Raw genomic sequence first — 18,158 nt, forward strand, 5'->3', positions numbered from 1 at the left:
AGATGAAGGCGCAAACTATATACATGGAGGGCACGTAATGTGACACAGCGGAAGACGAACGGGGATGCGGAGAGAAGAGGTAAATCGATACTCGGTAGTGCTGGCCAAGGGTATCGGTGGGAGGAGAGGTTGAGATGCACGCTCACATGCCCATGTTACTCATGCTGCTGCCCTCGCTCGGGGGCATCATGCGGCGAGGTTCAGTCGAAGGATGCGGCGGCTGGTGCTGTTGCTGGTACATGCCGGGATGCGATATGAAACCAGCATGCTGGCCTGGTGGTGGAGGGTATCCGTACGCCATCTGTGGTGGCGCGCCACCATACTCCATTGCCGGACCAGTGGGCGTTGGAGGGTAGCCGTAGGTCGGTGAGGGCATCCCAGGAGCGTGGTGAGGCGGAGCGTACTCGGGCGGCATGTGGTAGCCGCCACTGAGAGGAGAGTGCATTGGGTTTGGTTGAGGATGGCCGTGCGACATCATGTGTTGTGACGATGGCGACTGGCGGTGCATGTCGGGAATCGGAGGCACGGGGGGGATAATCTCGGGCTGTTGAGGCATGTCGCCGTGTTGAGCGGAGCGCTTACGCGAGGGCAACCGCTTCTTGGGACGTTGAGCTCCTGGCGTGCCGTTTCCGAGAGCCTGCGACGCCTGTGCCTGAGCCGCAGCGTGGTTGGCACGGGCCTGCGCCTCGCCTGGTGTTGCGCCGGCGACCTGAGCTGCCGTCGCGAGCATCTTCTTGGACGCCTCGGCCGACAGTTTGTGGGGCCGGATCGACAGCCCTCCACTCTTGCCTCCTTTAGTGGCCTGCATTGGAGCGCCTGTAGGTTCGCCGTCGGGGTCATAGCCATCGGGGGCGTTCAAACAGGCCTTGCTGTCAGAGGGATAAAGGTTCGTAACGAGCAACTCACTTGGATCAAACTCTTGCCCTCTGGCTTGGTAACTAGGGGCTGCAGCTTGGAAGTTGTGAACGTGTACACAAGGCCAGTCTCTGAGACGACAAGGAGGAGTACCTGTGTGCCGGTCAAGATGGAGAGTTCGTACGCCTAGAGTGTCATCAGCCAGTCGACGCACAGGACTCACCTTCTTCATGATTCCAGCCTTGCGCTTGCTGAAAGTGATGTGCCGCCTCGGCCGGTCGGTGATGTACTCGATGCGAATTCTGCGACGGCTGCTCTCTTCGCCGTCCTTGTCACGGTAGGTAAAGCCACCAGGCACATCCTGCGTCTGACGCGGGCGCTTCAGGTGAGGGGCAGGAGATTCTAACCGTCAACGTGCGCTCCCGTCACCACCGACTCACCATCATCGTCGTCGTCTGATCCCTCCATACCCGTCTCTGCCTGGAATTGGACGGGGTTTACTTGTGGAGGCCCGTGGGAGGATGATGGAGGGTAAAGGGGATCGTGCTGTGGCTGGTGCGCCATTCCGGGGCCTGGTGGCGAGTCAGCACAGGTCAGGTTGAGACATACCTGTTGCCCGTCCCTCGTCACTTGGGCCGCCATAGTTGACCATTCCTTCCAAACCGGTAGGCATCTCCATACCAAGGCCTTCCTGGCTACTGCCGTAGTCGGGCATGCCGCCCATATTGATGGAGACGGAGCGAGACATGATAGGGTATGGCGTTGGCGAGCTCGGTGCCATGCCAAGCGGACTCGCGTCGTTTATACGGTGCGCGTACGGTGAAGCAGTGAGAGCCATACACCTGTTGAAAAAGGAGGTAGAGCGAGCGTGGCGAGGGTGGGGCCCGTTGGGGTACGTTGGCAGGGGGGAAGGCGAGAGGGGAAGGGGGGATGATCGATGTTCTTGCTCCTCTTGAATGAATGTGAGAGTCAAGTGCGGAACAAGACAGAGAAACCTCGCAGGAGCCTGTGCGACTGCAGAAGTGTCAGCGGTCGATCCCAGACCCCAATAAATGATCAGCAGGATGTGGACAAGTGCAAAATCTCTGCGCGCACACCTGAGCCCATCATCTCTGCGGTGACAGAACTGCGCCCCTCGGCCTTCTCAATGATTGTCGCCATCGACGAGCTCATCGTAGTAACAGTCGCTGCCGCAATGAAGTACCGCCATCCTGGCTGATACAGCTGGTGCGTGTGGCAAGCCAGTTCGTACGCAGACAATGCAGAAAGAGATGTGCGGAGAATGAAGAACCGGGAGCCACACAATCGTGTCGAGCCGACAGAAGCTGCAATCTGCCCAGGTACCTCCCTAGACAACAAGGTTTGAGACTTGAGACAATGGAGGTGCCAGAACGCTGGATAGGTGTTACTCACAGTCACGGTCTCGTGGAACGCCACAAGCTCAAGTGCAGGTTGAACGAGGTCGGAAGAGATGCTCGAAGGAGTCAAGTGGCGCTCCTGCTGTATATATGGACGTAGCTTGACTACACGCGAGGGCAGTTGGTGGGACGCCGGTTTGGACACCGAAGAGAGGTTGTGGTGCAAGGGGCCCACACGCGAGGTTTTGCTGGCTGGAGGGGGGGCGGTGTGGACGGAGAAGAGCGGCGGGAAGGTGTACGAGAAGGGAGCAGGGACCGAGGCAGGCCGACCAGAAGAGGAAGGAGGGGACGAATGCGGAAGGTACAAGTGTCGAAGAAGGTTAGAGGAGCAAGATTGAAACGGTGTCAAGTGAGAGATAAGAAAGAAGGAAGAATGGTCGTGTTTGTTGTTGACGCAATCAAAGAGTAAAGTCGAGTCGAGATAATGATCAAAGCAAAGACAATGTCAGCGTAAAGGCTTTGGGTAACAAGAGCTGATCCAGAGTCAAAGGAAGGTGGTCAAGGAGCAAAAGCGGGGTGGTCCGGGGGGGGGGGTTGGGGGGGCAGGAAGGAGGAGGAGGAGGAGCGGGGGTTTGGGTATGGATGGGTGGGTGGGATGAAGGGTGGTTGTATGGTGGGCGGGATGCGGATGATCAGACCCAAACCAAACCACAGAACAGTACCATTCTCCAGGAACAGCCCTGCCTGCGCGCGCACACACGTCTGTCGCGTGTCGAGGCATCCAAATGTCGCCCGATGCGATGTCTCCGTGAGGGACGCGTTGCATACACAGGCTGTGCGCGCGCGGAATCCCGCGGACTGGACACAGGCCTCTGGCGACTGTGAGGGGCAGGAACGGTTGTGACCCGCACGTTTCCGTCACCAGCCGCCGTAAAGGTTGGAGCGCACTACTAGGGCTGGAACCGCTGTCATCCATGGTTGGAAAGAACTAGCGTTGTACCCTGCCTAGATGCCTAGCTGTGCAGTCTCCTGCTAGGTTACCTGGGGGGGTGGATGGAGAACCTTTCCCTCTTCTGGTATTGGGGTAAACCTCAAACGAGGCATGGTTGCCTCTTATGGGTGGTATTGACATGTCCTCAAGCAGTAACTGCTCTAGGGATTTGACCACCTTTGGATTCCATGTCTCCTGCCCCCCTGCTTCCTTGTTATTCTGTCCACATTCATTTCGTGTCGGCTGACACACGCGACATCTTTGCCTCGCTTCGGTTGCAGGTTGACGCATGCTCAAACGCTCAAAAAAGAATGAGTGATTGGGCATGGATACGACAACACCACCTAACCGGCGGTAACATTTCTTTGCCAACAGCAACACACACACAACAACAACATGACGACGTCACCACAACAAACACCCCAACTCAGATTTCGGCCACACGCTACTTACTAGTGATTGCAAGAACCAAAGCCGTCGATTGCGAGAGAGTAGGTGGTGGATGCGGTCGAAACAATTGTCACGGAGAAAGATTGAGACAAAGAGAGTGGAGGAAAGACGAGTTGAATAGGTGGAGGGAAGGCGGTTGTTGATTCCAAATGTCCAGTGGAGGTTGGGCGGCCAACACAGAGGTTGAAGAGGATCAAGGTAATATGAGTGAAAGCAAGCTAGCAGCCAGCAGGAGGGAGGTATGATGGATGGAAGGGTTGCCAAGTTTGTGTAGATGACGCTGTAATGTGGATGTAGGATGTTGATTAATTGTGGATCGCACAAAGTGGTGGAGGATGCAAGTACTGTATACTTGTAGTTTGTGTACACAGGAGGTTGGGGCGTTTGGCTGTTGAGCCTTTGTCGATCGGTTACGGTGAGTGAAAGAGTGACAGGTAAAAGTGGGCTGTGTATGTGTGGGTGTGTGGGGAGGGTCAAGGTCAAGACGGTTTGTGTATGAGGATGGCGTCAATGATAATGGTAATGGTAATGGTAATGGTTCAAGAGCCTTGGGCCAGTTCCTACACTATGGTGATGTTGAGAGGATGGTGAGCAGCTAGTGAGTGGCGGCGGTGACTGGTGACTGAGAGACTGAGACACCTGAGAGACCTGAGAGTCTTAGGACCAAACCACCTCTGGGCCCACAATATTCACTATCTCACCCAGGGACCTCTACAATTATCAGGGTCCAAGTGTTTGTTTCCTTATGGGGTGTACGTAGGGTTGACGAAATATGCAAAAACTTGTGGTATATGGCAAATCTGTAAAGGCTACCCTGAGCTCCTTTTTGATCCCTCATGTTAAATGGACAGGCTTGATGTGTCTCCAATGACCCAGGGTGAGAAAGGGTCCCTTCTAACCTTTCGGACCAACCCATCCTTTGGCCTTTTGCCTTTTGCAAGCTTGCCGCTTGCCCGACTAGACTTGACTGGTGCTGGGCTAATCCCAATGACTCTTACAGTTGCGCGCCCGAAACTCGGCTTGGCCATGCCCGTCGTCAACCTCCAACCTCATCCCATTTCGTACCTCGCCGGCCTAGCCAAGCATACGCCATCCCGGGTGCGCCGGTGCCCCAGTTCCCCGGTTCTTACGCCACTCTCTACCTCTCTCTCTCTCCTACTGGCTAGTATATGACTACGGCATCAACCACGTCCATCTCGCGCGATCTCGCGACTGATACCGGCATCCACACCGACGATCGGACTTGACAGGCACGCTGGGCCCGAACCCATGGTCAACCATAACCTCATGCTCACCATCCCAGAGTCGCCCTAGCACGCGTCGCCTGCTCTCTTGGCCCCCGCATTACTCAGACGCCGGCTGACGCGGCACGATTCATGTCCCCCCTTGCCCTGTCTGGACATGGCAAGGTACAGTTGTACACGGGCATTTACCTGCCTACCGTACCCACGAGCCCTGCACCAGCTTACAAGGTGAGGACCGTTAGGCTCTGACTTATTGATGGCTAGCACCGTAAGCAGCCTCACCGATCATCGGTACTTTAAATGCTGCCGGCAGCCCACGTCCATAGTAGAGGGAAGAGTCGCGACCACGACCTCGACTAGGCTAATAGCAGGACATCCCAGGTAAAGCCTAACAACCTACTGTATAGTACAATCGTTTGGCGTGGCAACGACCCTGTGGGTCAGGCTGAAATGCCCTACACGCGAGAACGACGTGTTCCATGCCACGAACATGAACGCTGGCACTCCTAGGAGCAGCGGACAATGGCAAGATAAGCTCAGACTGGCGCGGATCGTCATCCCGTTGGTCTATGTCTGACGGTCGGGAACTTCAAGGGGTAACTTGGGTCTTAAACCACCCAGTAAGCCCGAACGTTTGCTTGATACTAGGTACAGCCCCGGGATTCAAAGACAGCTCTGTCAAAGCTTTGGTTTTTGAACAAGCTCCAGCATTCAGTACCAGTTAGACGGCATGGGGCGGCACCGTATGACGGCTCTACTGACACCCAACTGTCGGATGAGACACGCAAGGGGGCAATTCACTCCCGATGTCATTTCCGAGGCGGTTCACTGGTGCCTGGCCCTTTAGCATACGTGTCGGCGCGTCGGCAATAGACGTTTATGGATGGTGTAAGCCTTACAGGCTTCGTCTCCAATACGCCAAGAACAAGACTTACTCTGAGTCTGAGTGAGTCACAATAGGCCGTGTTGTTTGTGGCACTTTTATTTGAGTAACTCGTACGATCACGTGAGTGCAAAGATGGACAACCTCAATTGGCGGCGATATGGAACAATGCCGACTGCTCATTGTTCGGGGACGCGATGAGGAGATATACTTACGCGATGTGGACCCAGAAAGTAACAAGCTTGACAGCGCTGGAGCTGGGTACAGAGTTGGGAAGATGGAGAGTTTCCTGGAATCGGAGTGAAACTGGGATGGGGAGCGTGACAGGTGTGACATTCATGACCGTTACAAAGTCAAAGTGTGACAATGTCATTCCAGTTAGTTCCAGTTGTAAACCATTGTAATGTTCATCAAGTTTTATGGAATAGAATACACGGGGAATAGATTAATCCCCTTGTATAACCTTACTGCCATGCAATGTACCATCATATCACGAGGAAAACAACAAGGTTGCGGGTGACTTGAAAAAGCGCCAATCGCAGAAAAAACATCAAGACGTCGTATGTTCAATCTACACCTGAAGCCTGGAACAGGCTTGCGACCTCTGTTGGTTCTTCGTTCTTCGATGCCAGATCGGGACTTTTTTCTACAGTTGAACAGAACCGTGGGACAAAGCCGCAACGTACTCCCCCCGATCATCTGAGACCTCTCGCTCACCGCCGCTCTCAGCTCTCAATCATCTCAACCCAGAGACACTGTCGCCAATGCATCTCCTTGTCGCTCCAAGGCCCCATCAAATGATATACATGATATTCAATCCATGGCTCCATGGCTCCATGCTTCCACAGACCGCCAACCGCCAGATCACCTCGACAGCCATGGCAGCCACATCCACCTCCACCTCCACCCCACCTCCACCCCACCTCCACCTCAACTCCCCACCTCCCTCCACCGACCACAAATTTCGTCATAGCTGCTACATGTACTTCCCACACCACACAGCAAACACTCGACATTACACACAATGGCATCCTCATCCACCGGCAAGGGCAAATCGGTAGAATACGAGCCGGTCCATGAAGCCCACCACAGTCTGGAGGAGAGCTCGATCGCATGGCCAGTCGTCCGGTCCGAGGAAATCGACGATGCAATGGAACACCGCGTCCACTTTCTCGACGAGAACAAGGGACGGACGCAGGCGTGTCTGAGCGAAATGGGTGTGTCCTTCCTTTGTCATAATCTTCCAGCTAATATCAGCGGGCATCGAGAGCATGGGTATTCACAAAGTCACCCTTGCGCCACACACCGAGTCCACCGTCCTGCACTCGCACCTGAGCGAGAGCGAGTGGATCTACATCCTCTCTGGCAACGTCACCCTCCGCCTCGCCCGGTCGATTGGAGATGTCGAGGATCTGCGCCCGGGTCCAGATAATGGGGTTGAGGTGCAGGAGACGCTTCTGCATGCTGGCGACTTTGCCGGCTTCCCGGCTGGTAACCCCAAGGAACGGTGGGCGCATTCCCTGCGCGCCGGAGACGAGGCTGTCACTTACATCCTTGGGGGGGAGAGGAAGAGTGTCGACGTTATCACGTATCCTACGCTGGGAAGGACGCTTGTGAGCCATGAGGAGAGCGGCGCCGAGGCCATGTTTACGGGGCGGAGCGATTAGGGTAAGTGTCGCCGTACGCTATGTATCGGTCTACAACTAGACTATAAGGTCATGACGATGTCGACATTAACCGATGCTCAACATTACTCACCTGCTGACACGTCCATCAACTATGCCATTCAATCCCCTCATCAAGGCCGCCGATATCAGGGCAGGCCTCAAGAACTCGTCTCACTTCCTCAACCCCGACGTGTCGAAGAACACGCTCTGCCTTTCGGACATGGGTGCGAAATGGGGCGAGGGCCAAGCTGACGCCAGTGGGGATGGGCAAGGACATGGGGGTCCACTTTATATCCCTCCCGCCCAACAAGTCTGGCAGTGAGTTTTCCTTTCGACGATCCTCCGCTCTTCTTCTGACGGCAGGAACTTCACCACCACTACGTCGACAGTGAATGGTTCTACATCCTCCGCGGGAATGGTGTCCTCGTGCTAGCCCCATGCGCCATGGAATCAACTTGCGAAACATCTGGTATGGCGCCGATCCCCGCCCCCGTCGAGGTGGAACAAGTAGCCGTCGCTCCCGGCGATTTTATGGGTTTCGGGGGTACGACTGGTGGCGGTGGCTCTCGGGCGCAAGGGGAGACGCCACTTGCGCATACTTTGGTCGCGGGGGATGAAGGGATGGAGTACCTCGTTGGCGGGACGCGGAAGGAGTTTGACGTGTGTGTGTATCCCCTGTGAGTCGAGGACTTGGAGGGGGAAGAGAGCGGGACGAGAGCTGGCACACATATGAGAGAATGAGAATGAGAGTGAGGTGCTGATGACAGCAAGAGTAAGATTCTGCCTCGCGATATTGGCGGCGCGAGGGCGCTGGGCGAGTATGGTGCGCTTTATGATGTTCCTGTGGCGGTGGCCGCGGAGAAGCCCAAGTAGAGGTACCCATGTGATGTAAGAGAGTGTCAGTTACGCCAATGCCGTTGTCAACCACCTGGTGGTTCGCCACCGTCATGCCAAGTATCGCATGGACTCCGACATCTCCCAAGGCTGGGGAGTGAAATTCCATCACCTGTCGCATCCTGGTGAGCGTACGACTGCAACCAAGCCTCCCATCTGCGCCTCCCATCGTCAGTAACCAGTGCCTCGACAGTCGGCCCATAACCCGCAAGCCGCTCTGTCCCGAAAACTGCAATCACTTCATACTCTACGCCTTGCTCTACGCCTTGCTCTAGGCCTTGCTCTACGCCTTACCGGCCTGCTGGCGCGCCTCGTCGCCGTGAACAAGCACACAGGGGCCGCCGATCACAATCTCGTCAGAGAGGTTGTGCTCCTTGATAAAGGCCTCGATCTCGTCGTTCTCAGCGCCCGGCTGGAACCACATGCTGTGCGGCTTCTTGGCCGGGTCGGCGTACAGCTGCTTCAGGAAGTCGTAGCCGAGCTTGGGCGAGATGATCATCGAGAGCGACGTGTTGCGGAGGTCGGGGAGGGCGAGCTGATATTAGCTCGGCTCCCATAGCGGTACATTTAGGGAATTGCAGTGAGCCTCCTCGCACAGCTTCAGAGGATCAAGCACTAGCTGCCCCACCCACAACCACTCACAGGCGACTCGACGACGCTGAGGCCCTCGACGGGCTTCGAGTTGTCGAACCGGTCCGACGCGGGACGCACGGGCGTCACGTTCATCTTGCGCTCCTGGTACCAACGGATGAGCTTGGGTTAGCGGTTGTGTTCCGAGAGCAGTGGAGGCATACGACTGGTTGGGCAATGAGGCCTCGCTCCAAAGTCGTCCCTCCACCTCACGCCGCACCTTGTTGTCAAACTTGGCCGGGTCCTGGAGCACACGTCCGACAACAGCGTACCGCGGCGCGCTCATGAAGCGCTTGGCGGCAGCCGGGATGATCTTGATGGTGTGGGGGTCGACGTGGCCCATTGTGAGTGCTGAGTGGAGTGGAGATGAGTGGAATGAGATGAGTAACCGGTGCCGGTTGATGGCTACGTCGTCATGATTCGGCCTCGCCTAAATCCCGGAAAGTCAAGTCGCCATTGATCATTAGCATTCCGAATCCATTAGGCCGGCCTAATTGGCTTGATTACCAGGAATAGCTGTGGGCCGTGGGAGAGTTGGCTCACACTATGTAATTTGAGCATGTCGGTTCAACACCGTACACACTTTCTGGCAGGCGGTATTCGTGGACAACTGACATGACGTGTATGGAGTTGACGGCTGCGTTTGCAGATGCTGATACACCTTCTGAGCGACAAGTTTACTTTAAAAGGCACAAGACACTCATGCGCTGGGTATGTCCCACCCACAAGGTTGGAGCTGGCGATTAGCTCGCAACCAGTCAACATCGTAACCCGGTGCCCATCTGACACAAGCATCTGACATCATCGTTCTCTATCAACAGACGTTCTCAGACGTTCTCTGGCGTCCCGACCTGGTCCCAAAGCCTCCGAGGAACGATGCGCAAAACTTATTCTGGACTAATGCCGGAACGCGAGTCATGTGGTGACAGAGGCGGGATTACTTCTGGATAGCCAAGGCCCCACTGGAACCCACCCATCTGATACATCAACACGCTGTGCATCAGAGCTAACCTCGACAGAATGGCCGGAACATGAAAGTTGATGGATTCGGCCTGGTCTTTCACATTGGATTTCTTGGCAGACTACAAGAAACAGTAGCCGCCAGTCCATGGTCGTGCCGGGGCTTACGGGTCATCCAACAATGGCCATGGCCATAGGCTTAACTGTACCTGCCAAGCCAAGTCAACACGACGGAAGACGGAAGACTGGCAGCATGACGCAAGACCATGGAACCCTCATCCAAGGTCCTCATCTTCACTGGGGTTGGGAAGAGGTGTCGTCGGAAACGCTAACGCTTCAGGTGTCGTCAGCGGCTAGGATCGCAAATGTCGCAGTTTCCTTCCGGTCGACGAGGCGCTGAGTTGTAGCCGGGGAGTGTCACTCGGAGCACGCTTTCAACGTGTACAAGACGAATATCATGGTTAGCGAGATGATCAACCCCAACGCAATGTCGACATTGTGAACAAAGCAGCCGTGCTCGCGAAACACGTCACCGACCTCACAACATTCCGCAAGCGACCTGTATCCCAAGACGATGGCCGTCAAAAAGGTTCAAGTCAATGCGCCGTGCCTGTGGTCTCGTCAACTCCATTCCTCGCACCGCATGAGTTTAGCTCCGACTTTCCCGGGTTCCTGACGACCACCTAGGATTGAAGAGATGGACGCGGCCACCTGGGCCGCTGGTCAATGGATTGACAGCACAAGTGCGTCATTCTTCTTTGCCAGGGGGGGAAGACGGCCCCGATAGATCACTCCAGATATCCTTGACACGACAAGACTGGTGGTACGATAAGATGATACATTCCTCCCGTAGTCATCTGTATGTTCGCGATTGGCCAGCCACCACCGTCTACGGCGTTTCGCTGCTCTCATTCCATCACTTGACGCTTTCCCCAGGTTGACAGACTGGATCTTCACCCAAATAACCCACTCCATCTCGAATCAGTTCAGTTCAGTTAGAAAAAGCAGATGCTCTGAGACACCGCTGTCTTATCAGGTCGAACTGGGAGTCGAACCCAGGCTACAAGAACTAATGAATCAGAATCTTGTGTACTGACCGTTATACGATTCAACCGATATTCATTGGTGAACGGGGATCGGCAAGGTTCTCGGCGTGGAGAACGGCTGGGCGGGAAAGACTGAGCAAGACATACCGAGGGCTGGTGGTGGTCGTAACGCTCGAGCTGGGAAGAAGGCTTGTGATGAAGCGCGATCGATTCGCGGCGGTAGTAGGTGGCGGTGTGGAATGGTTCGCATCCGAGAATATGTCAGTCGACCCGGTCCGCGTCAACATTACGTTCCTCTGCGGCGTGGCTGACACTTGGTGGACAAGCAGACTGTCTCCTTCACTTTCCTGCAAGTCATCCGCCACAAGCAACCAAAGGCCTTGACCATGATCTACTGCGGCTGATACTCGTCTGATGACCTGCCATCGCCGAGTTCCGCATATTGGATCTGTCCCTCACCCCTACGAGCTCGCGCCGAAGCCATTCGTACGTTTCATAACATGGCGGCTCTCATGCAAATCAAGATTCCGTCAGGTCCCGCAATATGGCGGCTCGGCCCTCGCCACAGACGGCTCCTGGTGTTTCGGGACCCTATGTAATCACTGTATAATAGATCGGCCGCGGCATGTCGTTGTCCGTGCCATTGATTACGCCTCCATGACCGAAAACTGCGGCTTGACATCCGGATGGTGCGGGATTCCGTGTTGATACCAGCTTGGTATCGTACTGATGCCGTGCAGGCTCCTGTGTCAACGGGGTTCGCTCCGTTGGGACTGGCAGTATAGTTGCCACTTTCGGCGGCGCTCGGGTTTAAGTCGGGCTTTTACGGAGGCGACTCCTTTGGTGTCTTTGGTCAAGCAGGGGATGAGGCTGACGCACGCCCCGTAGAGAACAGGTACTGGTCAGCACGTTCTCGGCGGTCCTGGCGAGCACATCGGCCTAGCCGAACCTTGTTCCCCTGGTAGCGAGAACGACATGCCCAACGGTCAAACAAGTGTGTCGGTCCAGGGAATCGGAACGCTCCGGTGCCGAGTCGCGTCGCGTTCATGTATGTACCTTTGCGTGATATTCCAGGCAAACCCTCCCAATATCAGGCTGGCACAGGATCACAACTTGATGGAATCTTGTATATTGCCAGCCTCTCCACTCAATTGCCTCCCTTACCCAATCCCGGAGTGCCCCCAGTCTCGCCCGTTTACCGCACGAGCCAACTGCATCTTGCTCGCACTCGAGCCACACCCTGCACTCGCCATTTGCTGACTGTCACGCGAGCGAGCCATTCCTGGGTGGGAACAAGTCCAGCCGTTTAAGTCGGAACTGGGTCCACAAGGACCCCATTCCTCTATTGCGAGCATGTGACCTATTGCAGACACCCCCATTTCTTGTTGTGATGGAGAGGTTTGGCGTTTCGCATTCTGCAGCACTGCTATAATCAAGTGGACGTTGAAGAGAGTCGCACTTGACTGTTAGCATGGATGAGTTGAGGCTCAGAGTGCGAGTTGATGTGGAGCCGAAGAGCTGTGTTGTGATGATCGGGGGGGTGGATCCTGAAGTGGTAATTGCAGTGCGTCCAGTGACACATTGGATGGGACACAAACAGTGGGCGGGTGGAACCAAACAATTTCACAAACACCCACTTTAGCCCAGAAAGAGAAAAAACCCAATCAGTTTCACTTTGCGACCAACCAATTACCCTTTTAACCCTGACAGCATATGTCACCCTCAGGGTTGACAAAAGGAAATTCATGCGTGGGCGCACAGAGTCTCTGTCAACGCGCCTGCTTTTACTTTTTCTCGTCTGCGTCGACCATCTGCGGCCCCTGTCGACGTAGTTTGCCGGATGGGCCATGGGATAGACAAGCCTGCCTGCCTCATCGGCTTTGTGATTTACCCTTTACTCAGTCCTCATTGCCCCCCCCCCCCTCCTCCTCTGGACATTGTACCTCCAATACCTATAGCAGTAGACCCGGGACCCAGTATGCTCACTGCGGAAGGCTCGGGTGTACGTCGAGTGAGAATGCATGAATGGTGTGCACTGTTCAAGGTGGAAGAACGTCACGCTACTACCAACCCCTGACCTTGTCACTTTGACATTGTCACTCAGCAACCGTTGACACCTTTCACACACCTAACCACTAACGCTCATAACTTGCCCCCGTCGTGTACATAATCATCTTGCCACCGTCTATCGTCGTCGGTTTCGCCTCTTGGTTGCTCATTTCAACACAAAATACCCCCCCTCCCCCCAACTCCACTCCACTCCACTGTTGATCCTTGGAGCGTGGAGCGAGCGCACGGTTCTCTGGGCCCCACCACACACCCACACCTTGATACCCCACACTCAACACGCCCAACCGCTCAACGCCACCTTCCTCACACACCCTTATCCTAAATCCTCAACCCCAAACTCAACACTTGTTGTCGATCAGCGCTGGCCGCGTCGTCAACTAAACTCATCATCATCTCATCCTCCTTCCTTTCTCTCAAATCTTCTACTCCACAGGCCCCAAGTCCCAAGTACCTGTTCCCATTGCGCTCGGTTCTGGAAACGCCTCCCTCCGGTTCTCCTGCCAGGTTGTCCCTTCCGGGGTCCGTGATAACCACACAGACCGACAGTGACGACCAATATCTCCGCCAGCGCAAGGACTTTGCTTCTCCCTTCTTCCTTGACTCGCCAGTCTTTGCTTCGCACCGCTCCATTGATACCAAGCAAAAGTTTCTTGTCGTCTCTCGTCACCGCTTCACACACCTTTCTCGCCTCGCACCACGGCAACCACGACTACCATAAAGCCTGCCTGGCTCCAACGAGACCGAGACCACCACGACCCACTGCTCTGACCCAAAGGACAAGCGCCAAACATCATCACCATGGTCGGCAGGTTCTCGCTTCCGAGCCTGCCGAGCATCCCGGCATTGTCGGACCTGCTCGACACCTCGCCCCAAGTCTTCTATCCCCCCTCGCGCCCAGCCTCACGCTCATCGACCACCGCAACATCCGCCGTCTCCTCGTCCAACGTCTCCTCATGCCCCTCCTCACCTCGCCGGCGTCCCGTAGCGTTCCCCGATGACCGTGGGCCTTCTCCCCTTCCCCCACCGCCATTCTGGGCAGGCACAGCACATCCGCACATCGAGGCGCCGCTCGGCGCCCGCGAGAAGCCGTTGAGTCAACTGCCCCGGCGGCAGTCGTCGCTCGGACCCCCAGCAGACTCACAATGGCTCTCTGCCCGTCCAAGCCACAGAAGAAGCCAGAGCGCCGCTCCTACATCCTTCACCTTTGCGCCTTCCACCGCCCCACCACTACGCGTCGAGCCGCGTAACCTGCACCCCTCCTCTTCTGCCATCTCTCTCCCTCCTCTGGCGGAGAACGACGCACTCAACGCCAGCCCCAGTCGGCTCATGCCACCACCACCAGTCGACCTGGAGCGACGAAAACACAACAGGCGATGGTCGTTGATCGGGCCCGCACCGGCGGAGCGCTCACGTCGCCGCGCCCAGTCAAGCGTGACCATGACTTCGGTTCCCGGTATCGGTACTTTTGTCGAGCCACCCCTTCCAGAACGCCTACGGCGACGACACTCGCAGATTGTCGGCCTGCCCAGCGCACCCGTGCTATCCAAGCCACCAACCCCCGTGTGCCCAACCACGCCGCGCTCGCGTCGCAGCTCCATCGTCTCACTCACCTTGTCGGATGGCATGACGGCCTCTCCCTCCCGCGCGCACTCGTCCGTCAGTGTCAGCGACGTCGCTGCTCTTGCGACCTGGTCCGAGGAGCCCTCGTCGCCCTCGCCGACCCGGCGGCGCGACTCAGTCTCCAGCCCTAGCGAGGCCTTGCGTGCCCGCCTCCGCACCCTCAGCAAGCTCGAGGGCCGCGAGTGTCCCTCGACTCCACCACGGCGGCGCAACACAGTCACATCGCCGCACAGCACCAACGTCACACCCGGTCACGGCACACCTGCGACACCAGGCAGCTCCACACCAACGACGAGCTCCCACTCGCACTTTCCTCCGCCCTCGCCGACGCCAACGCGCCGCCGTATCATGCACAGACACTCCCTCTCTCTTCCAGTCGCGGAGGAGTCGCGGCCCACGACCAGCCGTCTCCGCCAGCCCGCGCAGCTGTCCATGGCGCCAGGCATCGAGCACCTGCCACACCGGCCCCGCCCGCGCCCGTCGAGCATGCTCGGCCTGCCCTCGCCCCTCTTAGCCTCATCTCCAGGCAGCTTAGTCAGCGACACGGGCTCGTCCTCGCCTACCGCGAGCATTGAGAGCCTCACTCTCTCCCCCGCCTGGCTCAACTTAAACCTCACCTTATCGGCGCAACAGAAGCGCTCCAGCGTCAGCTCGGAACGCAGCCGCGAGCGCGATCGCAACGACCGCAAGCGTAACTCGATCAGCAGCATCGCATCCGTGCCCGTCTCGCGCAGAGGCTCGCACGCCAGCAATTACGACTGGCGCCGGCCGCCGGCCACACTCTCCACCTCGCGCCCCTCCGTGTCCATATCAGATGACACGGACGGCGAGCGTTTCCTCGACTTTGACGACATTTAATACCCTGTCCGATTCACAAGTGTTCCCTGTCCATTTCTTCTTGTTTCCACCCACGTCACGCTGTTGTACATGACCCACACGATCGTATGCATGTTTGCCACACCTTGTTGGTGCCTAGTCGCTCGCACTCGTTTCAATGAACAGGTGATGCACCCTGGCGAATGTCGGTGACTCTTGTCCGCGATGCAGCTCGAGGTGGTGTAGAGTTGGGTTGGGGCAGACCCTGCTGATGCGGTATCGGCGCGAGAGGACGACTGGGACAACCGCCGGTACCATTGCCGAGTCAACTTAGCGTAACTCGACGCCCCCATCGAGCCGGAACTTGGCCTGAGACACAACATGTACATGTACATACATCCCAAAATACAGTTACTTCTTGGGCGACTTGAAGAAGGACGTGATTGATTTCTGTCCGCTCTTGTCCGGGGTCGGGCGCATGACTTTGGTCTGGCGCCCGCGACGGTCTGGTTGGCGTTTACGCTTTTGCGGGGGCTCGGCGTCGACGTCGATGATCTCTGAGGGAATGGAAATGGGTTCGGGTTCGGGTTCGGGCTTGGCTTGGTCGTGGAGTTCTTCCTTGACTTGCGGCATGGCCTCGTCCTCAGCCTTGGGCTTGATGTCCCTGTCATCTTCGTCCTTGACCTCGGCCTTGACGTCCCCCACCAGCTCCGCCTTGACCTCGCCCTTGACCTCGCCCTTGACGTCCCCCATCAGCTCCGCCTTGGAGATGGGCTTCGGTGGAGGCTGTCCAGCCGGCGCAACTTTCTTCGGCGACTGCTTGGCAAAGAAACTCTTGATCCCGTCCTTGCGCTCCGCCACGGGTAGGATGTAGGACACGTCACTCTTCCCGATCTTGCCGACCTCTGGCACGACTGGAAACCTGTCGTCAGCTTTGCAAACTGGAGCACTCACGCCGTGATGCCGGGGTAGCTAACAAGTAAGTCTGCTGTACCCCCCTTACCCTCCTTCCATCCCTGTGGCTCAACGCCGAGGTCTAACCAGCGAGCGACGTCTTCTTCGCTTGTGAGAATACACGGCATCCGGTCGTGCAACCATGCAATATCTGCGGCGGGAACAGTTGTGAGAATCGTGAACGTGGTCAGTGGTATTGGGTTCCCAGTTGGGTACGGTTCCCGATCATCGTCTGGTCCGGGCACAAATTTTGACGGGACGGGGTCGACATAAGTGACTGTATCCCAGAGACCTGCGAAGAAGAGGATTGGCGGATCGCATGCCTCACCTCCCTCGGGAAGAGGGAGACGAGCAAAGTTGGCGACTTTTGAGCTCCCTTTCTTCTGCCACTCAAAGTATCCCTGCGCCGGCACGACACAGCGCTTATATCCCTTGAGGGCGTGCCACATCCCGCCACTTGACGGGTCGATGAGAGCCTCTGAACGCGCATTGATCGTGTTCAGTGGCCCGGATGGCGGGTGTTTCGTCCAATGCGGCACGAGACCCCACTGCATCGTCTCGATCATGGCGCCTCCCGTGGAAGCGTCGCGGCGGAGAATCGGGGCACGCTGGCGTGGAGCAATATTATAACTGCGTCAACTAGACGAGTAAGCAAAACTCTCACCTGGGCCAGAAGTCGCCTTCACGCTCCCACTTGATCCCACATTGACACGCCACGTGATGTTCGGGTGCGCCGCCACGAAGGCGCATTGGGCCGTCCTGCGATTCGTCGTTTTCGAACCGGCGGGCACGGAAGAGACCAGCGTACTGCCCCTGCAAGTCGTTGAGGAAGGCAAGGTGCGCTGCACCCATGGCGTAGCGTCCACACATTGTAATTGATAAGATGAAGAAGACAACATTCCTTGAACGCGACAGTACAGTCACCCAGGACAGAGCGGAGAGTGGACATGTCCGTGGTGACTCACGTGGTGCACATGGCGATGACGTCAGTGACGTCACTTGAATAATGGAGCTCCACACGCTCGATCACCTCGGAGATGGAGTTCATGATGGACATGCACCACAGGTACCACCAGTAGCACGACTCTGCCCGCTCCGCCCGCCCCGCAGCGACCGCGGAAGGTCTCCTATGCAGCGAGGTGGCAAACTCTCCTCGCACTGCATATATAGACCGTCCCAACTTGACTTTGTCTTTCAACTCTCTACTCTACTCATCTTCTCTACTCTACTCATCTTCTCTACTCTACTCATCTAAACAATGACCGACCACGGCCGCCGCGACTTAAGCGACAAGGTAGATATCTGCCTCCGTTTCAGACCACACTAACCCAGATCGCTGCCAAGCTCAAGCCCGAGAGCCGCAAGACTGTTGCCGAGAGTACTGGCGACAAGGTTGCGGGCAAGCTGGACGCGGCCGCAAGCCGCATGCAGCCGCAACACCACAAGAGCGTCGGCCAGAAGATCAGTGATGCGTTCACCAGGGACACGTCGAACCGGCGCGTCGTTTAAGACGGAGATATGCAGATGTAATCGTTTAAGACGGGAGATATGCAGATGTAATCGTTTAAGAAGGAGATATGCAGATGAAATCGTTTAAGAAGGAGATATGCAGATGAAATCTTGAACAAGCACAAGTAGAGTGCGGGACTTTTGTGCGGGTTGTGCGAGATAGCCGGGGCTTTGCCGGGATGATTACCGCTTGTGGGTCAAAGTTACCCTG

General features: G+C 56.5%; 8 protein-coding genes across 8 annotated transcripts; 5 read left to right on the forward strand and 3 right to left on the reverse strand.

The window, feature by feature from the left end:
• Positions 1-142: 142 nt before the first annotated feature.
• MCM1 (uncharacterized protein) lies at positions 143-1,603 on the reverse strand (the record flags this gene model as incomplete). The annotated part of the gene is made up of 5 exons (XM_060596581.1): positions 143-865; positions 907-1,041; positions 1,079-1,257; positions 1,296-1,427; positions 1,465-1,603. The coding sequence occupies 5 exons, from the start codon at positions 1,601-1,603 to the stop codon at positions 143-145; spliced, it is 1,308 nt and encodes a 435-aa protein (XP_060453559.1).
• Positions 1,604-6,805: 5,202 nt separating this feature from the next.
• On the forward strand, positions 6,806-7,448 carry CcaverHIS019_0110120 (uncharacterized protein; the record flags this gene model as incomplete). The annotated part of the gene is made up of 2 exons (XM_060596582.1): positions 6,806-6,998; positions 7,039-7,448. The coding sequence occupies 2 exons, from the start codon at positions 6,806-6,808 to the stop codon at positions 7,446-7,448; spliced, it is 603 nt and encodes a 200-aa protein (XP_060453560.1).
• Positions 7,449-7,560: 112 nt separating this feature from the next.
• CcaverHIS019_0110130 (uncharacterized protein) lies at positions 7,561-7,840 on the forward strand (the record flags this gene model as incomplete). Its single annotated transcript, XM_060596583.1, has 3 exons — positions 7,561-7,672; positions 7,707-7,766; positions 7,812-7,840. The coding sequence occupies 3 exons, from the start codon at positions 7,561-7,563 to the stop codon at positions 7,838-7,840; spliced, it is 201 nt and encodes a 66-aa protein (XP_060453561.1).
• Positions 7,841-7,892: 52 nt separating this feature from the next.
• CcaverHIS019_0110140 (uncharacterized protein) lies at positions 7,893-8,321 on the forward strand (the record flags this gene model as incomplete). Its single annotated transcript, XM_060596584.1, has 2 exons — positions 7,893-8,125; positions 8,216-8,321. The coding sequence occupies 2 exons, from the start codon at positions 7,893-7,895 to the stop codon at positions 8,319-8,321; spliced, it is 339 nt and encodes a 112-aa protein (XP_060453562.1).
• Positions 8,322-8,625: 304 nt separating this feature from the next.
• CcaverHIS019_0110150 (uncharacterized protein) lies at positions 8,626-9,315 on the reverse strand (the record flags this gene model as incomplete). The annotated part of the gene is made up of 3 exons (XM_060596585.1): positions 8,626-8,877; positions 8,985-9,095; positions 9,193-9,315. The coding sequence occupies 3 exons, from the start codon at positions 9,313-9,315 to the stop codon at positions 8,626-8,628; spliced, it is 486 nt and encodes a 161-aa protein (XP_060453563.1).
• Positions 9,316-13,846: 4,531 nt separating this feature from the next.
• CcaverHIS019_0110160 (uncharacterized protein) lies at positions 13,847-15,526 on the forward strand (the record flags this gene model as incomplete). Its single annotated transcript, XM_060596586.1, has 1 exon — positions 13,847-15,526. The coding sequence occupies one exon, from the start codon at positions 13,847-13,849 to the stop codon at positions 15,524-15,526; it is 1,680 nt and encodes a 559-aa protein (XP_060453564.1).
• Positions 15,527-15,895: 369 nt separating this feature from the next.
• CcaverHIS019_0110170 (uncharacterized protein) lies at positions 15,896-17,308 on the reverse strand (the record flags this gene model as incomplete). Its single annotated transcript, XM_060596587.1, has 3 exons — positions 15,896-16,406; positions 16,439-17,068; positions 17,103-17,308. The coding sequence occupies 3 exons, from the start codon at positions 17,306-17,308 to the stop codon at positions 15,896-15,898; spliced, it is 1,347 nt and encodes a 448-aa protein (XP_060453565.1).
• Positions 17,309-17,696: 388 nt separating this feature from the next.
• Positions 17,697-17,947, forward strand: CcaverHIS019_0110180 (uncharacterized protein; the record flags this gene model as incomplete). The annotated part of the gene is made up of 2 exons (XM_060596588.1): positions 17,697-17,732; positions 17,771-17,947. 2 exons carry the CDS (start codon positions 17,697-17,699, stop codon positions 17,945-17,947), a joined length of 213 nt encoding a protein of 70 aa, XP_060453566.1.
• Between the last annotated feature and the right edge of the window lie 211 nt (positions 17,948-18,158).

The sequence above is a fragment of the Cutaneotrichosporon cavernicola genome (assembly GCF_030864355.1).
Source record: "Cutaneotrichosporon cavernicola HIS019 DNA, chromosome: 1".
Lineage (NCBI taxonomy): Eukaryota > Fungi > Basidiomycota > Tremellomycetes > Trichosporonales > Trichosporonaceae > Cutaneotrichosporon > Cutaneotrichosporon cavernicola.